The sequence below is a fragment of the Anolis sagrei genome, chromosome 8, assembly GCF_037176765.1.
Source record: "Anolis sagrei isolate rAnoSag1 chromosome 8, rAnoSag1.mat, whole genome shotgun sequence".
NCBI lineage: Eukaryota > Metazoa > Chordata > Lepidosauria > Squamata > Dactyloidae > Anolis > Anolis sagrei.
The window spans coordinates 6442679-6463172 of NC_090028.1; the positions used below are offsets into that span (position 1 = coordinate 6442679).

The window sequence follows — 20494 nt, forward strand, 5'->3', positions numbered from 1 at the left end:
AACATTCACACCTAGCTCCAGCAGAGAAAAGCTCTTTGCCCCACCCCAGCCCGTCCACAGATATATAAACCCATGGTCCTAATTCCAACAGACCTCACTACCTCTGAGGATGCTTGCCGTAGATGCAGGCGAAACGTCAGGAGAAAATGCCTCTAGAACATGGCCCTATAGCCCGAAAAAACCCACAAGAACCTAGTGATTCCAGCCATGAAAGCCTTCGACAATAGTATTAAAAAAACTCTAAAATTACAACAGCAAAACAGCAGAGAGGAAACAACCAGGCACATCTTAACACCTCTCAACAAAAGATTCCCCCAGGCTCAGCCAGGCCTTCAAATGCTAATGAAGGTGGTCATTTGAAACATTCACACCTAGCTCCAGCAGACAAGAGTTCTTTGTCTCACCCTGGTCATTCCACAGATATATAAACCCTTTTTCCTAGTTCTAACAGACCTCAGTACCTCTGAGGATGCTTGCCATAGATGCAGGCGAAACGTCAGGAGAGAATGCTTCTAGAACATGGCCATATAGCCCGAAAAAAACCACAAGAACCTAATTTTGATTATACTTGCTCCAGAGGGGCATAGTTTGAGAAGGGCTCCATACATCATTTGTGCTATGGATTTTGCCTCAAAGAGCTTAAACGCTGCTTGTATGTAGGGGTAGTATGTAGGGGTAGCATAATATCACAAAGGACGACCACCTCACCAGCCTCATAGGAAACCTGCTACAAAACAGGAGCTTCTTTGTTGAGTTCCAGGGTCAGAGAAGCAGATGGCGGAAACAGAAGAACGGACTGCCTCAGGGGAGCGTGCTTGCTCCATCCATGTTCAACATCTACACAAATGACCAGCCACTGCCAGAAGGGACAGAGAGTTTCATCTACGCTGATGATCGTGCCATTACTGCTCAAGCAGGGAGCTTTGAGATGGTTGAACAGATACTCTCTGAAGCTCTAGGTGCTCTTACTGCCTATTACAAGGAAAACCAACTGATCCCCAACCCATCTAAAACACAGACATGTGCCTTTCATCTCAAGAACAGACAAGCATCCCGAGCTCTGAAGATCACCTGGGAAGGAATCCCACTGGAGCATTGCAGCGTACCCAAATATCTGGGAGTCACTTTGGACCATGCTCTTACCTACAAGAAGCACTGCCTGAACATCAAGCAAAAAGTGGGTGCTAGAAACAATATCATACGAAAGCTGACTGGCACAACCTGGGGATCACAACCAGATACAGTGAAGACATCTGCCCTTGCGCTGTGCTACTCTGCTGCTGAGTATGCATGCCCAGTGTGGAACACATCTCACCACACTAAAGCAGTGGATGTGGCTCTTAATGAGACATGCCGCATTATCACAGGGTGCCTGCGCCCTACACTACTGGAGAAATTACACTGTCTAGCCGGTATTGCACCACCTGACATCCGCCGGGAAGTAGCAGCCAATAGTGAAAGGACCAAGGCAGACATCTCCAGCCCATCCCCTGTTTGGGTATCAGCCAGCACGTCAACGACTTAAATCTAGAAATAGTTTTCTAAGATCTACAGAGACACTCACTGGAACACCTCAGCAAGCGAGAGTCCAAAAATGGCAGTCCCAAACCCAGAACCTCAACCAATGGCTGATACCAGATGAGAGACTTCCCCCTGGGCACACAGAAGACTGGGCGACTTGGAAGGTGCTGAACAGACTGAGCTCTGGCACCACGAGATGCAGAGCCAACCTTCAGAAATGGGGCTACAAAGTGGAATCCACGACATGCGAGTGTGGAGAGAAGCAAACCACTGAACACCTGCTGCAATGCAACCTGAGCCTGGGAAAATCCCCTGTTGAGAGGTGTTAAGATGTGCCTGGTTGTTTCCTCTCTGCTGTTTTGCTGTTGTAATTTTAGAGTTTTACACAGAGAAGCCATTGAAATCCACAAGCATGTGGACAATTTCAACAGAAAGGAAGAGACGATGAAAATGAACAAAATCTGGCTACCAGTATTAAAAAACTCTAAAATTACAACAGCAAAACAGCAGAGAGGAAACAACCAGGCACATCTTAACACCTGTCAACAAAAGATTTTCCCAGGCTCAGCCAGGCCTTCAAATGCTAATGAAGGTGGTCATTTGAAACATTCACACCTAGCTCCAGCAGAAAAGAGCTCTTTGCCCCACCCAAGCCATTCCACAGATATATAAACCCATTGTCCTAATTCCAACAGACTTCACTACCTCTGAGGAGGCTTGCCATAGATGCAGGCGAAACGTCAGGAGAAAATGCCTCTAGAACATGGCTCTATAGCCCGAAAAAAACCACAAGAACCTAGTGATTCCAGCCATGAAAGCCTTCGACAATACCTATAAGCACTGTTATCCCGCTTTGGCTGCCATGGCAACATGCGAGAGGGCAATGAGGCCGGCAATAGGGGCCTCTCAGGCATTCCAAGGCCTCGCCACACCACAAAACCCCTCAAAACGTTGCCAAGGTATAATATTATAGCCGGGCTATAGTAAAGCAGTGTGACAAGGCTCTCGAGAGGAAGAGAGAGAGAGAAGGGAGCCTGGAATGGGAGAAGAACCGCCTTCCAGTCAGCGAGGGCCTACCTTGCTTGCTTCCTCCCTGTTTCGCCGCCGACCGCCGCCTGGAAATGACGTCGGCGCCGCTCTGCTCCCCGATTGGCGGAGAGCGCGGCCGGCGTCTCCCAGCAGCCCCCGCGGCTCTCGGCGTCCGCGCCAATCCCGGCCTCGTTCCTGCTGCGCATGCGCCGTGGTGTTTCAGGCTCTTGCGGCCTTGTTTGGGTCTCCCGCCAGCCATGCCTTACGCCAACCAGCCCACCGTCCGCATCACGGAGCTCAGCGACGAGAACGTCAAGTTCATCGTGGAGAACACGGACTTGGCGTGAGCGGGGGCTTGTGTGGAGGAGGGGCAGGGCCTAGTCTGGAGAGGGAAGCCGGGGCCTAGAGTGCTTCTGCTGCCCCACTCAGGCACGGAGGCGTCTCAGGCCACCTCCTGGGCTTGGGAAATAGTCCCATATTATTATTATTATTATCCCCTACAAAATGTTTAGACAAAATTTTTAAGACTAACAGATTTATTTATTTATAGCTGTCTCCTGCCACGCGTTGCTGTGGCCCTCCTGTATATATATGTATTTGTGTGTATATATGTGTGTATATATGTGTTGCATATGTGTGTGTGTGTGCCTATGTGTAAGGTAAAGGTAGTCCCCTGACATTGTTGTTGTTGTTCATTCGTTCAGTCGTCTCCGACTCTTCGTGACCTCATGGACCAGCCTACGCCGGAGCTCCCTGTCGGCCGTTACCACCCCCAGCTCCCTCAAGGTCAGTCCAGTCACTTCAAGGATGCCATCCCCTGACATTAAGTCCAGTCATGTCTGACTCTGGGGTGTGGTGCTCATCTCCATTTCTAAGCCGAAGAGCCGGCATTGTCCGTAGACACCTCCAAGGTCATGTGGCCGGCATGACTGCATGGAGCGCCGTTACCTTCCCGTCGGAGCGGTACCTATTGATCTACTCACATTTGCATGTTTTCGAACTGCTAAGTTGGCAGAATCTAGGGCTGACAGCGGAAGCTCATGCCGCTCCCCGGAATCGAAACTGCGACCTTTCGATCAACAAGCTCAGCAGCTCAGTGCTTTAACCCACTGCGCCACCGTTGTGTATATGTGTGTGTATATGTGTGTGCTTGTCTATATGCATATTTGTTTCTATATGTGTGTGTATGTGTGCATGTGTATATTTGTGCATGTATATATGTGTGTGTATGCAGATGTATGTGTGTTTATAGTTGTGTGTGCTTGGGTATATTTTTATATGTGTGTTTATGAGTTTATGAGTATATGAGTGTGTGTGTATGGTGCATTTTGGGGTTTTTAAGTCTGTTCTGCTAGGGGGGGCTGTATTTTTAGTGGTGATGAACACTCGTTGGACTGTTAGGTGTATTGTGTCAAAAATTCGTGTCAATTCGTCCAGGCCGCCCCTGCCACACGTTGCTGTGGCCCACTCTGGTGGTCATGGGGGTTCTGTGTTGGAGGATATAAATACATATAATACTGCTAATAATAATAACAATGAATATTTCTCTGTTTTTCTTTTCCAGAGTAGCTAATTCCATCAGGAGAGTGTTCATTGCTGAAGTTCCCACCATCGGTATTTATCTATTCTTTATTGTTTATCTATTAATTTATTTTATTTTAAACATTTATATTCCACCCTTCTCATCCCGAAGTGGACTCAGCATATATACGGCAAACATTCAATGTTGGGACTCAAATTCTTATATGTATACATAAACAGTATGTTAAAGTCCAATACTACGAATTGAAGACTTTGAGCATGATTAATCAAATTGCTATTATCTCATTTTGTACTATTTTGTTTGCAGCCATAGACTGGGTACAGATAGATGCCAACTCCTCGGTCCTCCATGATGAGTTCATTGCACATAGGTTGGGTGAGTAACCGGCATAGGACACGATAGGAAAACACAGGCTTCTCTAGTTTTGTTTTTAAAACAATATTTTATTATGTGCGTAATTCACATAAAATACATTCCAATGCTTTGATGCCGAGCCTCTTTCTAACTCTGGATTTTTCATAAAATAGTGTAATGCCCAACACATTTAATTTTTCAGATTGTACTAGCATTCAACATTATTAATTACATTTTTAGTAATATCCCCAAGTTTTTCCTCTCCTGCTATATTTTTCTTATGTTATATGCCCTTTGGGAATTCTGGATCCTGTTTATTTATTTGTCGTGTCAGAGCAACCAGTCCATTATATTACATTTCTAACAGAACAAAGCAAACAAACAGACAAATACAAAACTTGTGAGTTTGGTAGTTGGTTAAATGTCCTTTGATGGGTATCTGGCCACTTGGAGTGCCTCAGGTGTTGCTACAAGGAGGTCCTCCCTGGTGCATGTGGCAGGGCTCAGGTTGCATTGCAGCAGGTGGTCAGTGGTTTGCTCCTCTCCACACTCGCATGTTGAGGATTCCACTTTGTAGCCCCATTTCTCAAGGTTGGCTCTGCATCTCGTGGTGCCAGAGCGCAGTCTGTTCAATGCCTTCCAAGTCGCCCAGTCTTCTGTGTGCCCAGGGGGGAGTCTCTCCTTTGGTATCAGCCATTGGTTGAGGTGCTGGGTTTGAGCCTACCACTTTTGGACTCTTGCTTGCTGAGGTGTTCCAGCGAGTGTCTCTGTAGATCTTAGAAAACTATTTCTAGATTTAAGTCGTTGACGTGCTGGCTGATACCCAAGCAGGGGATGAGCTGGAGATGTCTCTGCCTTGGTCCTTCCACTATTGGCTGCTACTTCCCGACGGATGTCAGGTGGTGCAATACCGGCTAAGCAGTGTAATTTCTCCAGTGGTGTAGGGCGCAGACACACCGTGATAATGCGGCATGTCTCATTACAAGCCACATCCATTGTTTTAGTGTGGTGAGATGTGTTCCACACTGGGCATGCATACTCAGCAGCAGAGTAGCACAGCGCAAGGGCAGATGTCTTCACTGTGTCTGGTTGTGATCCCCAGGTTGTGCCAGTCAGCTTTCGTATGATATTGTTTCTGGCACCCACTTTTTGCTTGATATTCAGGCAGTGCTTCTTGTAGGTAAGAGCACGGTCCAGAGTGACTCCCTGGTATTTGGGTGCGTGCGCCTTGCTTTGGGACCAAAGTTCTTGATTTGTTCCATCCGTAGATCATCCAGGCCAGCTGGATCCTGTGAACCATGTGATCTTAATTAATAATAATAATAATAATAATAATAATAATCTATATAAATAAAAATGTAATGTTCGTTTGTGGGATTAACAGAACCCAAAAACCACTGGACTAATTGACACCAAATTTGGACACATGACACCTAACAACCCAATGTATGCCCTTCACTCAAAAAAATTGATTTTGTCATTTGGGAGTTGTAGTTGCTGGGATTTATAGTTCACCTACAATCAAAGAGCATTCTGAATCCCACCAACGATAGAATTGGGCCAAACCTCCCACACAGAACCCCCATGTGGGCCACAGCAACGCGTGACAGGGGCTAGTAGTAGTAGTAGTAGTAATAATAATAATAATAATAATAATAATAATAATAAAAATTTTAATATACCATGCCACCATCTCCCCAAGGGGACTTGGGGCGGCTCACATGCGACCAAGCCTGACAATACAATAAAGCAAAAATACAGCATAAAAATACAATAATGTAATGACAATAAAAATAAATATAAAATAAAAATAAAATACAAGAAGCAATGCAGATAAACACCAAACAATATACAACCACAGTAATTAGATCACGAAAATCTCCCATGGTTTTGAAACCAGAATATATCTTGTTTCTTCCTAGTTGATCGTCTTTTACCTTGCACCTGAGTCTACATGTGTTTTCACTACTTTCTCTGTTTCTCGCTAGGTCTGATCCCTCTTACCAGTGATGATGTTGTTGATAAACTGCAATATTCCAGAGTGAGTCTAAGTCTCAGTGGGCGGAGGCCTTATTTTCTTGGAATCTATATAAATAAAAATGTAATGTTCATTTGTGGGATTAACATAACTCAAAAACCACTGGGTGAATTGACGCCAATGAGTGACCATCACCCCTAAAACACACAAAAAAACCCAGCAGAATGGACTTTAAACCCCCCAAAATAAACCATATATACATATACACATACATTCATATACACATGCACACATACATACATAAACATTTAAATATGCAAACACACAAATATACACACCTACATATACACCTACACACATATATGCATATACACAAGCACACACATGCACAATATACATATACACATATAAACACAGAAATATACAGAGAGACATGCACACATATATACACACATATATGTGTGCAAGCGTACATAAATATACACATACAGTATACATACATATACACCTACACACATGCATATACACAAACACACATATACACAAGTTACGTATACACATATAAACAAAGAAATACACAAATCTATACACATAAATACACACATATATATACACACACAAATATACACATATACACACCTACATATACACCTACACACATACACATACGTACACACATATATGCATATACACAAGCACACACATGCACAATATACATATACACATATAATCACAGAAAAATACACAGACACATGCACACATATATACACAAATATATATTTATGCAAGCACACACAAATATACACATACAGATACATACATATACAACTACACACATATATGCATATACACAAGCCACACATATACACAATATACATACACACATATAAACACAGAAATACACAAATATACACATAAATACACACATATATATACACACGCAAATATACACATATACACTTACACACATACACAAACATACACACATATATGCATATACACAAGCACACACATATGCACAAAATAAATATACACATATACACATAGAAATATACACAGACACATGCACACATATATACACACATATATATGTATGCAAGCATACACAAATATACACGTACAGTATACATACATATACACCTACACACATATGCATATACACAAACACACACGTATACACAATATACATATAAACACAGAAATACACAAATATATACACATAAATACACACATATATATACACACACAAATATACACATATACACACCTACACATACACCTACACACATACACATACATACACACATGCACAATATACATATACACATATAAACACAGAAATATACACAGACACATATATATATATGTACGCAAGCACACACAAATATACACATACAGTATACATACATATACACCTACACACATATATGCATATACACAAACGCACACATATATATACACACACAAATATACACATATACACAAATATATACATAGACATAAACACATATACACACACACAAAACACATATACACAGACCGGGCCACAGCAATGCATGGCAGGGGATGGCTAGTTAGGAATAAAAGAGAAGTTTTGGTCTAATTCCTCCCCTCCTGGGTGACTTTTTAGGCGGTTCTGTTGCTGTACATCATTGAATACTAAAGTTAGGCTGGTTCAAGGCTATCTGTTTATGGAAAATAAGTCTGTGAATGGCCACCAGTCACAGCGACCTTTAAGCTGCCTGAATGGCAAGTATGGGAATAGCACTAGGCTCATAGAGAGGCAGAGGAGTGAATTCGTGGTGCTGAATTGATGGGAAATGGGTCTCTTCTCTTTCTTTCTGTTCAGGACTGCACCTGCGATGAGTTTTGTCCCGAGTGCTCAGTAGAGTTCACGTTGGACGTGCGATGCAACGAAGACCAGACCCGCCACGTCACGTCCCGTGATCTCATCTCCAACAACCCTCGAGTTATACCAGTCAGTACAATATTTGTATCTTAACCGAATCCTTTTGCTCTCTTTCTGTCAATCAAAATGAACCCAAACAGCATTATTTGCTTGGCACATAAAATAATTTGTTGTCAAAGGCTTTCATGGCCGGAATCACTGGGTTGCTGCGCGTTTTCCGGGCTGTCTAGTGATGTTCCAGAAGCATTCTCTCCTGACGTTTTGCCACATCTATGGCAGTCATCCTCAGAGGTTGTGAGGTCAGTTGGAAACAAGGCGAGTAAAGGTTTATATATCTGTGCAATGTCCAGGGTGGGAGAAAGAACTCTTGTCTGTTGGGAGCAAGTATGAATGTTGCAATTGGCCGCCTTGATTAGCTTTGAATGACCTTGCAGCTGCAAAGCCTGGCTGGTTCCTGCCTGGGGGGTCCTTTGTTGGGAGGTGTTAGCTCGCTCTGGTTGATTCTTGTCTTGAATTCCCCTGTTTTTGAGTGTTGCTCTTTATTTACTGTCCTGATTTTGGAATTTTTTTAATACTAGTAGTCAGATTTTATTTATTTCATGGTTTCCTCCTTTCTGTTGAAATTGTCCACATACTTGTGGATTTCAGTGGCTTCTCTGTGTTGTCTGACATGGTGGTTGTGAGAGTGGTCCGGCATTTCTGTGTTCTCAATTAATATGCTGTGTCCAGATTAGTAACACTTTTCCTCTGGTGGATCTTGGTCTTGACTCTCGTGGCTTGTTCTTGGTCTTGCAGCTCTTCTGATGTTGTGATGAAGTCTCCATTGACCTGTAGAGCCCAAATAGGGAAATTCCAGACAGGAAACAATCAGGGCCAGCCGACACCTTCCAATAAAAGTTCCCCCCAGGCAGGAAACAGCCAGGCTTTGAAGCTGCAGGACTATTACATGCCAATTGCAACATTCACATTTGCCTCAAGCAGTTCTTTCTCCCACCACAGCTATATTAACCTCACTTGCCTAGTTTCCAACAGACCTCACAACCCCTGCTTAGATGTAGGCGAAACATCAGGAGAGAATGCTTCTGGAACATGGCCAGACAGCCCAGAAAACTCACAACAACCCATCTGAGTTTTGTTTGACACTTACTGTTATGTCTTGACAGCATTAAGATTGAGCTGTATCAAAACCATTAGAGAGTTCATTAAGGAACATTTCATTTCTAGTTAAAAACCCATGCTGAAGTGCTAAATGTATTGACAAAAGGCAGCTCAGTTGGGCTCAGGTTGTTCAAAGACGTAGTTTTTCAGTTCCGTGTAAGAGTCACAGCATCTGAGTGGGCATCCCTGCAAAAAGATAACCAGTCTCCCAATGCCTTGTGTTCTGTTTGCTCCATGCAGGTGACCTCCCGGAGCAGAGATAATGATCCCAACGACTACGTTGAGCAGGATGGTATGTACACAAAGAGGCCGAGGCCTGCAAGAAGTGGGAATGACTTACTGATTTAGTCTTGGCCTTAGCCTTATAGTGACTCTCCCAAGAAGTGTGGGCTTCCAGATCTTCTGTCATTCCCAACTCCTAGTTTACTTCTTACCTTTCTTTCATAGAATCATAGAATCAAAGAGTTGGAAGAGACCTCATGGGCCATCCAGTCCAACCCCATTCTGCCAAGAAGCAGGAATATTGCATTCAAATCACCCCTGACAAATGGCCATCCAGCCTCTGCTTAAAAGCTTCCAAAGAAGGATCCTCCACCACACTCCGGGGCAGAGAGTTCCACTGCTGAACGGCTCTCACAGTCAGGAAGTTCTTCCTAATGTTCAGATGGAATCTCCTCTCTTGTAGTTTGAAGCCATTGTTCCGCGTCCTAGTCTCCAAGGAAGCAGAAAACAAGCTTGCTCCCTCCTCCCTGTGGCTTCCTCTCACATATTTATATATGGCTATCATATCTCCTCTCAGCCTTCTCTTCTTCAGGCTAAACATGCCCAGTTCCCTAAGCCGCTCCTCATAGGGCTTGTTCTCCAGACCCTTGATCATTTTAGTCGCCCTTTCTGACACAGTTTTGCAATAGACTTCACAAACCCTGTGCCCTTACTCTGAAGCAGACATGGGCTGTTTCTATGTGTAGAGCCGTTGCTTTGCATTCAGAGGCTCCCAGCTTCTGCATTTATTTATTTATTTATTTATTTACAATATTTATATGCCGCCCTTCTCACCCCGAAGGGGACTCAGAGTAGCTTGCAAGTAAAACATAAATACAATATATGGTGTTATTATCATAGCCCAATTTTAATTTTATATATTACATTGTACTATAACATTATCCTGTAATATTATTAGTAATATTACATTTAATAAATATACAGGGTTAGTCAAAATGCATAGGCCAATAAGCCATTCAATTGAATGGCTTATTGGCCTATGCATTTTGACTAACCCTGTATATATAATTATAATATATCAGTAGTAGTAGTAGTAGTATATTGTATTACATCATAATATTATCAATATTATATGTATATGCAATATATTATAATATATTATATTATAAGCACAGTGCAGGAGACAAGATGGAACTGCCTTCCTGGCCCCTCTCTTCACTCTGATCTCAGAGCAGCGTTTGGTCCTGGGGGGGGGGGGGTCCCAACTGATGACACTGGAGGCAAGATGGAACTGCCTTCCTGGCCCCTCTTTTCACTCTGATCTCAGAGCAGCAGTTGGTGCTGGAGGCGGGGAGGTGCTCCCAACCGATGACACTGGAAGCAAGTTGGAACTGCCTTCATGGTCCCTCTCTTCATTCTGATCTCAGAGCAGCAGTTGGTGCTGGAGGGGGGGGGGTGCTCCCAACTGATGACATTGGAGGCAAGATGGAACTGCCTTTCGTGCCCCCCCCCCCTTCATTCATTAAAATGGTCTGAAGGACTATGTTTGGAAAATACCATATTTTCCGGCGTACTAGACTTTTAAGGCCTGGAAAACCTTATGAAAAGTCAGGGGTCATCTGATACGCCGGGTATAAAATTAGAATAATAATAATTAAAAAAATAAAATCCAACTACCTTAGGAGGGAGAGGGGAGGAGGAGGAGGAGGGCAGAGGGAGGGCACGGGGAGGAAAAGCGGCAGACCGTATTGCCATGGAGACCTGCCAGGGGTGATCGCCCGCTGGGCTGTCCTCGCAGCCCCCGCTACTCTCCCTGCTCTACTTTCATGGCACTCCTCTCCCCCTGATGCTCACCTCCTTTAAAGGCCACTGGGCTCATCTAGGCCCAAGGAAGCATTTCCCGACTCCTACGGCTCCCAGAATCCCTCAGCGATCACATCCAAGGCATACCACAGTCTGGGAGCCATAGTTCCCTGACTCCTACAACTCTCAGAATGCCTCAGTGAGCACATCCCAGGCATGCCGCTGCTCAGGACTGCTGGGAGTCGTCTTCCGGAGGCGCTTCCTTGGGCCCAGTGGCCTTCGGAGGAGGTGAGCGGCGGGGCGGAGGAGGGCCTTGAAAGTAGAGTGGCGGGGGCCGCGGGGACAGCCCAGCGGTCCATCACCCCCAGCCGGTCTCCATGGAATGCAGAGTCGTCTTAATCGGCGAGTATATCCCTAACTCTATATTTTGTGTTGAAAAGTTGGGGTCGTCTTATACCCCCAGTCTCCTTGTATGCTGGAAAATATGGTACCTTTGCCTTAGACATCCAAAATAGATAACCTAATGTTTATATCCCGCTGTTTGTATTTCAAGATCCTGATGTGGGAAATGATGAGGGAAATGATGGTGCCGAGGCTGAGGTACAAGATGGAGATTGTTTGGTCAATGATTTTCAGGCAGACAATGACAGAGAGGCCCCAGTGCAAAGGGAAGTTTCTCTTGAGAATATTCCTTCTGGGCCTAGCAGTGAGAGTTCACTTCCTCTCTCTGTGATTTGCGTTTGGAAAACAATCTGACACCTGGAAATTTTAATGAGCAGCCAGATAGGGAGCTGAAGAATAGGTGGCTGGAGTTTAGCCAGAATCGACAGCAAACTCAGTGTTTACGTCGCTCCAAAAGGCTTCGTCTGATAAGGGGAAATGTGGAAGAAAGCAAAACCAATTTCTGAGTTTTGGGATATAAGGTTTGCCTCAAGGGGAAACCTGTTAGATCAGGCATCAGTTGGAAACCAAGTTCATGTGCCATGGAAATCCTGTTTGTGGGGTCTTGTTCCTGCGGAGTTTTTTACCCTTTTGGATTGTCTTTGCATCCTGATGATTCCTGTCTGAATTAATGCTGTCTTGGATTGCTTTTATCTCTTGTGTGGACATTGCTTTGTGTTACTGCTTTTTATGGACTTATTACTTTTCGGAACCTTCCTATTTCCTTACAAGCATTTATTTTTACTGGCTATTTACTAAGCTTCAATAAAAGAAGATTTGTTTCTTCACTCTTTGTGTGGCGTGTTTTAAAGTCAGAGGGCTTTTTCCTGACCTGGAGTGCATCACCCACCTTGGGTCCCCTTTGGGGTTGAGAAAGGCGGGATATAAATACAGTAAATAAAAAAACCTTAAAGATAGCTCTGTAAATAAAAATATTCCTGTTTTTTTAAGAATGCCTCTTGGGGAGTATCTACATCCTCCAGCACAACACTTTGGCCAGCTTCTGGAATCTGGCCATGGAATTGCACTGGAAAACTGTTGCAACCCAGAGCAGGAAACTGGACCCTCAGACATCAATCCACCACACTTGATTTCAGGAAAAAACAATCCTTTTTATTGATGAAAGATGAGTACAAAAATAGCGGAAAATATGCAAGGTAAAAAGCCACAGTAAAAATCAGCAACAAGAAATGTCCATGAACAAGATCAAAAACCCACAGTAAAACTGCTAAATCCTGGAACCTGTTAGCAATCCACTAACCGTACTTGAAGCACTAGAAAAACTCCTTGGAACAAAGCCACTTGAAGCAGGAGAACTGCAAGAGTCTGCAACTGAATCTGAAACTATGCCTGGACTGAATGGGCATCCAGGCCAAGCGTTTTTAAAGCATAGAAATCTATTTCGTGATGTGCCTGAAGGCTGTGTTTGCATTTCTCTTAATCTAGCTGACCTCCGTAAACTCTGTGCTTCGCCTCTGCTTTGCCAAAACTGCCCCCATCTATCCGCATTAGAGGGACCAGGTGTCAGATTATCTGAAGAGCTAAAAGGGAGTAAAAGTTCATGGCTTGGCTCTGAATCATTCTCATGGGAATTTGTACTTTCGCTTTTCAAAGCAGCAGGATTTTCTGTACACAAACCGTCATCTTCTACATTGACATCTTCATTAACATCAGGAAATACAATCAGAGAGTCAGGTACAGGTTCACACACAGGCTGAACCCCAACAAAGACCTGCAAGCACATAGAAATGTGTTCTCTCTAAGAATCTTTAGCCCCCCACCCCACATCACTTTATGGTCAACTTTTGGAATAAGTTCCCTAAAGCATCAGTCACACACATTTTAGAGAGAAACAATGCCTGAACTGAATGGGCATCCAGGCCAAGTTATTCAAATATGCAAAGTCAAGCCTGCACGTGCGGAAAGCCAACTGTGCTGTTGTCGTTTCCTTTAGACATCCTCATTGTCAAGTTGCGGAAAGGACAAGAGCTGAGGCTTCGGGCCTACGCAAAAAAGGGCTTTGGCAAGGAGCACGCCAAGTGGAATCCCACCGCAGGGGTGGCCTTTGAGTACGACCCGGACAACGCCCTGCGACACACCGTCTACCCAAAACCGGAGGAATGGTGCGTTTCCAGGCAAATTGGGCCCTGCCTTCGCTATTGATTTTCCTTACTGAATGCTGATCAGTAGGCTTTGCATGAGTCCATTGATTCCTATTCTTCTCCTTCTAGGCCAAAGAGTGAATATTCTGAAATTGATGAAGATGAAGCACAGGCTCCGTATGATCCAAACGGAAAGCCAGAAAGGTAAGAAAGGTGATGGTATCATCCTCATAATTGATTTCACAGTCTATTCCATTCACCTGATTGGAATTTCAGACCATGAGTGTCTAATTTCATTTACCGTATATACTCGAGTATCAGCCAACCCAAACATAAGCCGAGGCACCTAATTTTACCACAAAAAACTGGGAAAACCTATTGACTCAAGTATAAGCTGAGCGTGGGAAATGCAGCAGCTACTGGTCAATCTATATAAATAAAAATGTAATGTTTGTTTGTGAGATTAACATAACTCAAAAACCACTGGACAAATTGACACCAAATTTGGACACAATACACCTATCAGGCCAACGAGTGACCATCTCATAAAAACACTGAAAAACACAGCAGAAGAGAAATAAACAGCCAAAAAAAAATACATTACAATGCATGCGGAAAATTACATATATACACATATACACAAATATCAAATCATTTTTTTGTCATAGACCAGCACAGGAAATATATATTTGTGTACAATATTTCTTATACACAAATACATATACACAGACGCACACATGTATACACACACAAAACACATATACATAGATTGGGCCACAGCAACGCATGGCAGGGGAACGGTTTCAAAACAAAAATAGATACCAATAAAATGACATTAATTGAGGCATCAGTAGGTTAAATGTCTTGAATATTTACATAAAACCATAATTTAAAATAATACTGTCCAACTCAGAGTAAACCATTCTAACCTTCGTCAATGTAAATGTGCTTATGTATTCTTCCAATAATAAGAAAGAGAGTAAAATAATAAATATAATAATAATAGAGTAAAATAATGGAAATGTAATAATAACAGTATTAATAGAGTAATATAAATGTAATAATAGAGTAAAATAATAACTGTAATAAGAATAATAAAGCAAAATAATAAATGTAATAGTAACAATAATAAATAGAGTAAAATAATAACTAATAAGAGTAATAAAGCAAAATAGTGTGTAATAATAATAGAGTAAAATAATAACTAATAAGAGTAATAAAGCAAAATAATAAATGTAAGAACAATAGTAAATAGAGTAATATAATAATGTAATAATAATAAAAATAGAGTAAAAATGGAAATGTAATTATAACTGTAATAAAAGAGTAAAATAATAAATGTAATAATAATAATAGAGTAAAATAATAAATGTAATAATAGTAGAGTAAAATAATGGAAATGTAATAATAACAGTATTAATAGAGTAATATAAAAATGTAATAATAAAAATAAATAGAGTAAAATAATAGCTGTAATAAGAATAATAAAGCAAAATAAGAAATGTAATAATAACAATAATAAATAGCAAAATAATAACTAATAGAAGTAATAAAGCAAAATAATAAGTGTAATAATAATAGAGTAAAATAATAACTAATAAGAGTAATAAAGCAAAGTAATAAATGTAAGAACAATAGTAAATAGAGTAAAATAATAATGTAATAAGAATAACAATAGAGTAAAAAATGGAAATGTAGTCATAACTGTAATAAAAGAGTAAAATAATAAATGTAATAATAATAAAGCAAAATAATCAATGTAATAACAATAGTAAATAGAGTAAAATAATACATGTAATGATAATAATAACAAGAGTTTTAAAAGTTTAATGAAAGGATAGAGTAAAATAATGTGAATGTAATAATAAAAATAATAGAGTAAAAACAAAAATGTAATAATAATAATAGAGTAAAATAATAAATGTAATAATAATAAATAGAGGGGAAAATAATGAAAAATAATAAATGTAATAACAATAATAATAGAGGAAAATAATGTAAATATAATAATAAATAGAGGAAAATAAATAAATGTAAGAAAAATAATAGTAATAACAGAGTAAAATGATAAATAACTTTGACTCGAGTATAAGCCGAGGGGGGCTTTTTCAGCCTAAAATAAAGCACTGAAAAACTTGGCCTATACTCGAGTATATACGGTATTTTAGTTAACTAGTACGAAGTTTTAGCATAGTGATTAGTGACTATTTGTCTGTGTATTTTTGTTGTTGTCTTTTATTGTTGATAGGATCGATCAATAGTTGTATCTCTCCTTCATTAGTGTGTTGCATTCCAAGGAGGGCCATGTTTCGTAAATAGGTTATTGTGATCCACTTTGTGGTGATTTTGTTTAGATTGTTTGTCAGTCTGTTTGGACAGTTTTCTTTCTTCATCTTACTGTTTCCTCTCCCAGGTTTTACTACAATGTGGAATCGTGTGGTTCTCTGCGGCCGGAGACCATCGTCCTCTCGGCCCTCTCTGGCTTGAAAAAGAAGCTGAGCGATCTCCAAACCCAGCTGAGCCACGAGATCCAGAGCGACGTGCTGACCATAAACTGATATTTACCTGTGTCTGAAAGGAGCCCTGATTTCCGGGAAAGATACGGGACTCTGGTTGTTGTAATGCGCAAAGTCTGATGGCATCAAGAGACAGTATAGATTCATGCACGGCGGAACTCTTCGCACTCAAGTTTAGTTTGCATTTCTTTGACGGCATCATTATGTCTAGATTATCTTTACTACTCCCTTAACATGTTGCTGCTGTTGGGGGGAAAGTTATATACTTTAGGGCAGGGGTCCTCAAACTTTTCAAACCGGTGGCCAGTTCACTGTCCCTCAGACCGTTGGAGGGCCGGACTATAGGTTTTTTTTTTTAATCAATAAAAAAATTCCTATGCACATTGTAGATATCTTATTTTGCTGTGTGGAAGGGCCCTTAGAGAGAGGGGGTTCTTTCTCGCCCTCTTTAGGCAGTAATTCCAGGAGCAGAGAATGGGAAATCTTCCTATTTCTAGTCTGAACAAAATCTGGCTACCAGTATTTTAAAAAATCTAAAATTATAACTGTAAATAAAGGACAACACTCAAACACAGGGGAAATCCAGACAAGAAACAATCAGGGCCAGCTAATCACCTCTCAACAAAGGATTCTCCCTAAAAACTGTCAGGCTATGAAATGGTCATCAAGGTGGCCAATTGAAACATTCATACCTACCTCCAACAGACAAGAGTTCTTTCTCCCACCCTGGATCTTCCACAATTTTCCTAGTTAAAGGTTTTCCTCTGACATGAAGTCCAGTCGTGTCTGACTCTGGGGTGTGGTGCTCATCTGCATTTCTAAGTCGAAGAGCTGGCATTGTCCGTAGACACCTCCAAGGTCATGTGGCCAGCATGACTGCATGGAGCGCCGGGGCAACCTCCCTTGGCTGGCTCATGTTGGCCATCAGGCCTGACAGATAGTGTGAGCCTGCCAAGGGAGGAGCAGCACCGCATGGCCTACTCTCACGTAAAGCACCTTGCAAGGTGCTTTACTCAAGAGTAGGCCGCGTGGGGCAGCCACCCTTGGCTGGCTCACGCTACCCATCAGGCCTGACGGATAGGGTAAGCCAGCCAAGGGAGGGGCACTGTATGGGGGGGGGCGCTCCTCCTCCGCGGGCCGGATAAGTGCCCTTGGCGGACCGGAAGTGGCCCGCGGGCCGTAGTTTGAGGACCCCCGCTTTAGGGAGTTAAAAAGGGTGAATGCCCCTTTCCCCGGCCCTCGTTCATCACATCCCCTCTCCAAGTTGCACTGTTTGACCTCTCTTTTTGTCTCTCCTGCTTTTGGGAATGAACAGTTCCCTTCCTCGCTGATGCCCAGGCTACACAACAGTTGTTTTCTAATATTTGCATTTGTTACTTTCCTGAATAAAAGGTTTTTCTCTGTTAAGCCATGTGTGAATGTCTGTCTGGTTCCTTGGGAAGGACATGTCAAGGCATGGATCTCGTTCCAGCTCGCATTAAGTTCAAAAAAGTAGCTGAATGTTGCTCTTGTGCTGTCGCACGCTGGGCCTGTGCATAAGACTGTAGACAGGACATAAATTCTGTGTGCCCAACGGGACGCCAGGGCTGCCTCAGATTTCCTTACACAGAGTCTTTAGATTGCTTAAAGGTTCAACAAAGTTCTTTATTAATGAAAACAAACAGGTACTTTAAGGTTTTCTTAACAGTCTATTGGCTCTCTCTCAATCTTGTCCACAGGGAACAGGCACTATCTTCATAACTGTAACTAATGGGGAAATCCTTAACTTCTAATCTGGGCAGTCTGTCTTTGCCTCTGTTGGCGTGGAGCCCCTACACCCGGTACCAACTTCTTCTGGCTTCCGCGAGTGACCCTTACCAAGCAGAGCTTTGTAGACTTCCAGGGGAAAAAGGAGTTCAGGCTTCGGTGATGGCTGACTGAAGTCCCTCAGTGAAGGAGCTGTAAGGCTGTATAATCCTCGGTCAAGCTATGGGACCTTTGTCCCCAGCCAAGCTGTAGAAGACGAAGCTTTCTACAGGAGCTCTTGGTATTATGTCCTGCATGGAAAGCTTCTCTGTGTGGACTGAGCCAAAATGCCTCCTATTCCCTCCAAAACTCAAAAAGGGGGCGGGACCAGGGAACCTAATGATAATTGACAGGTGGCTTGCCCTATGATTGCAGCCAAAAGAAGCCACCTATGTGCAGAGCCCTGAAACTTAGGACTACAACAAACATTCAATGCAAAGCAAACAAAAATTGGAGCTCCTGGTACAGTTGTACCTGCATAGCTCTGGATCAGCATTTCTCAACATGGGGGTCACTTACTTCACTTAGGCAATCCCTCGTTGGACGAGTAGGATAGTCTTCCAGGATCAGTGTTCTGGTGGATCCGTAGGTGACTGTGGAGCCCTATTCTTGATTGGCATCTTCTCCCGCAGTGAGGGCATTGGTTTCCAGGTGGAAGGTGGTCCCGGTCGGGGTTGGCTTGACACGCCTTCCTCTTGGCACGTTTCTCTCTTTCACCCTCCATTCATGCCTCTTCAAATTTTCCAGCACTGCTGGTCACAGCTGACCTCCAGCTGGAGCGCTCAAGGGCCAGGGCTTCCCAGTTCTCAGTGTTATGCCAGAGTTTTTAAGGTTGGCTTTGAGCCCATCTTTCAATCTCTTTTCCTATCCACCAACATTCCGTTTTCTGTTCTTGAGTTCGGAGTAGAGCAGCTGCTTTGAGATACGGTGGTTGGGCATCCGGTCCAGCAGAGTTGATGGTGGAGGACCATCACTTCAATGCTGGTGGTCTTTGCTGCTTCCACCATGCTGACATTTGTCCACTTGTCTACCCAAGAGATATGCAGGATTTTCCAGAGGCAGCGCTGATGGAATTGTTCCAGGAGTTGCATGTGACATCTGTAGACTGTCCACGTCTCACAGGCATACAGCAGGATTGGGAGGACAATGGCTTTATAAACAAGCACCTTGGTCTCCCTACGGATGTCCCGGTCCTCAAACACTCTCTGCTTCATTCGGAAAAATGCTGGACTCGCATAGCTCAGGTGGTGTTGAATTTCAGTGTCAATGTTGACTTTGGTGGAGAGGTGGCTGCCAAGGTAGCAGAAATAGTCAACATATTCTAATGTTACACCATTAAGCTGTATCTCTGGCATTGGAAGGGGATTGGCTGGTGACTGCTGGAACAGCACATTGGTTTTCTCGATATTCAATGGCAGGCCGAGCTCCTCGTATGCTTCTGCGAAGGTGTTTAGAGTGGCTTGTAGATCTTCTGAATGCACACAGACGCATCCAAAAGAGTTAGTGGCACCACATGGCATCTTGGAGATACCAAAGCTCTCCGCTGGGTGAGATTAATCAAAATGTGGAGATAAGCATGGAATGAATGACGTGGTAGGGGAACAAGCTGCCTTTGTCGCAAGAGTGAGCATACTGGAGTTCTATAACAAATGTTGTAACCTTGGTTTTGGCTTTCAGTCTGCAGAGGTTAAATAGCTTGCCATCTGTCCGATCGATGATTTCCACTCCGGTGGGAAGCTTCCCATCAACATAGTGATGTATCATAGTGATGAAGATGGAGAATAAAGTTGGGGCAATAACACATCTCTGTTTGTCACCTGATTCCACCTTAAATGGGTCACTTTGGGAGCCATTGCTGTCCAAGACAGCTCAACAAAAAAGCTCCTGTTTTGTAGCAGATTTGATGATGCCGGACATGAGAGACGCCTCCCTGGGCAAACAGAAGACTGGGCGACTTGGAAGGCACTGAACAGACTGCGCTCTGGCACCACGAGATGCAGAGCCCACCTTATGAAACGGGGCCACAAAGTGGAATCTACAACATGCGAGTGTGGAGAGCAAACCACAAAGCACTTACTACAATGCAGCCCGAGCCCTGCCACATGCACAACAGAGGACTTTCTCACAGTGACA

The 20494-nt window shown here is 42.9% G+C and overlaps 2 protein-coding genes across 3 annotated transcripts in view; one reads left to right on the forward strand and one right to left on the reverse strand.

Annotated features, from left to right (window-relative positions):
- The window catches only part of NUP93 (nucleoporin 93), a 177105-nt gene extending 174434 nt beyond the window's left edge, over positions 1-2671 (reverse strand). The window contains exon 1 of the mRNA XM_060788074.2: positions 2599-2671. The gene's annotated coding sequence lies outside the window, so the exon portion shown is untranslated. The remainder of the gene's footprint in view (positions 1-2598) is intronic.
- A 65-nt stretch (positions 2672-2736) lies between these two features.
- On the forward strand, positions 2737-17983 carry POLR2C (RNA polymerase II subunit C). Of its 2 annotated transcripts, none has more exons than XM_060788348.2 (9): positions 2737-2893; positions 4120-4164; positions 4400-4468; positions 6436-6488; positions 8275-8403; positions 9733-9784; positions 13913-14081; positions 14190-14264; positions 16474-17983. In XM_060788348.2, the coding sequence occupies exons 1-9, from the start codon at positions 2755-2757 to the stop codon at positions 16616-16618; spliced, it is 876 nt and encodes a 291-aa protein (XP_060644331.2). In that variant the 5' UTR covers positions 2737-2754; the 3' UTR covers positions 16619-17983. The 2 variants fall into 2 exon arrangements, with proteins under 2 accessions (XP_060644331.2, XP_060644333.1); XM_060788350.2 differs by having other exon boundaries at positions 2740-2893; positions 4115-4164.
- The last annotated feature ends 2511 nt before the right edge of the window (positions 17984-20494 follow it).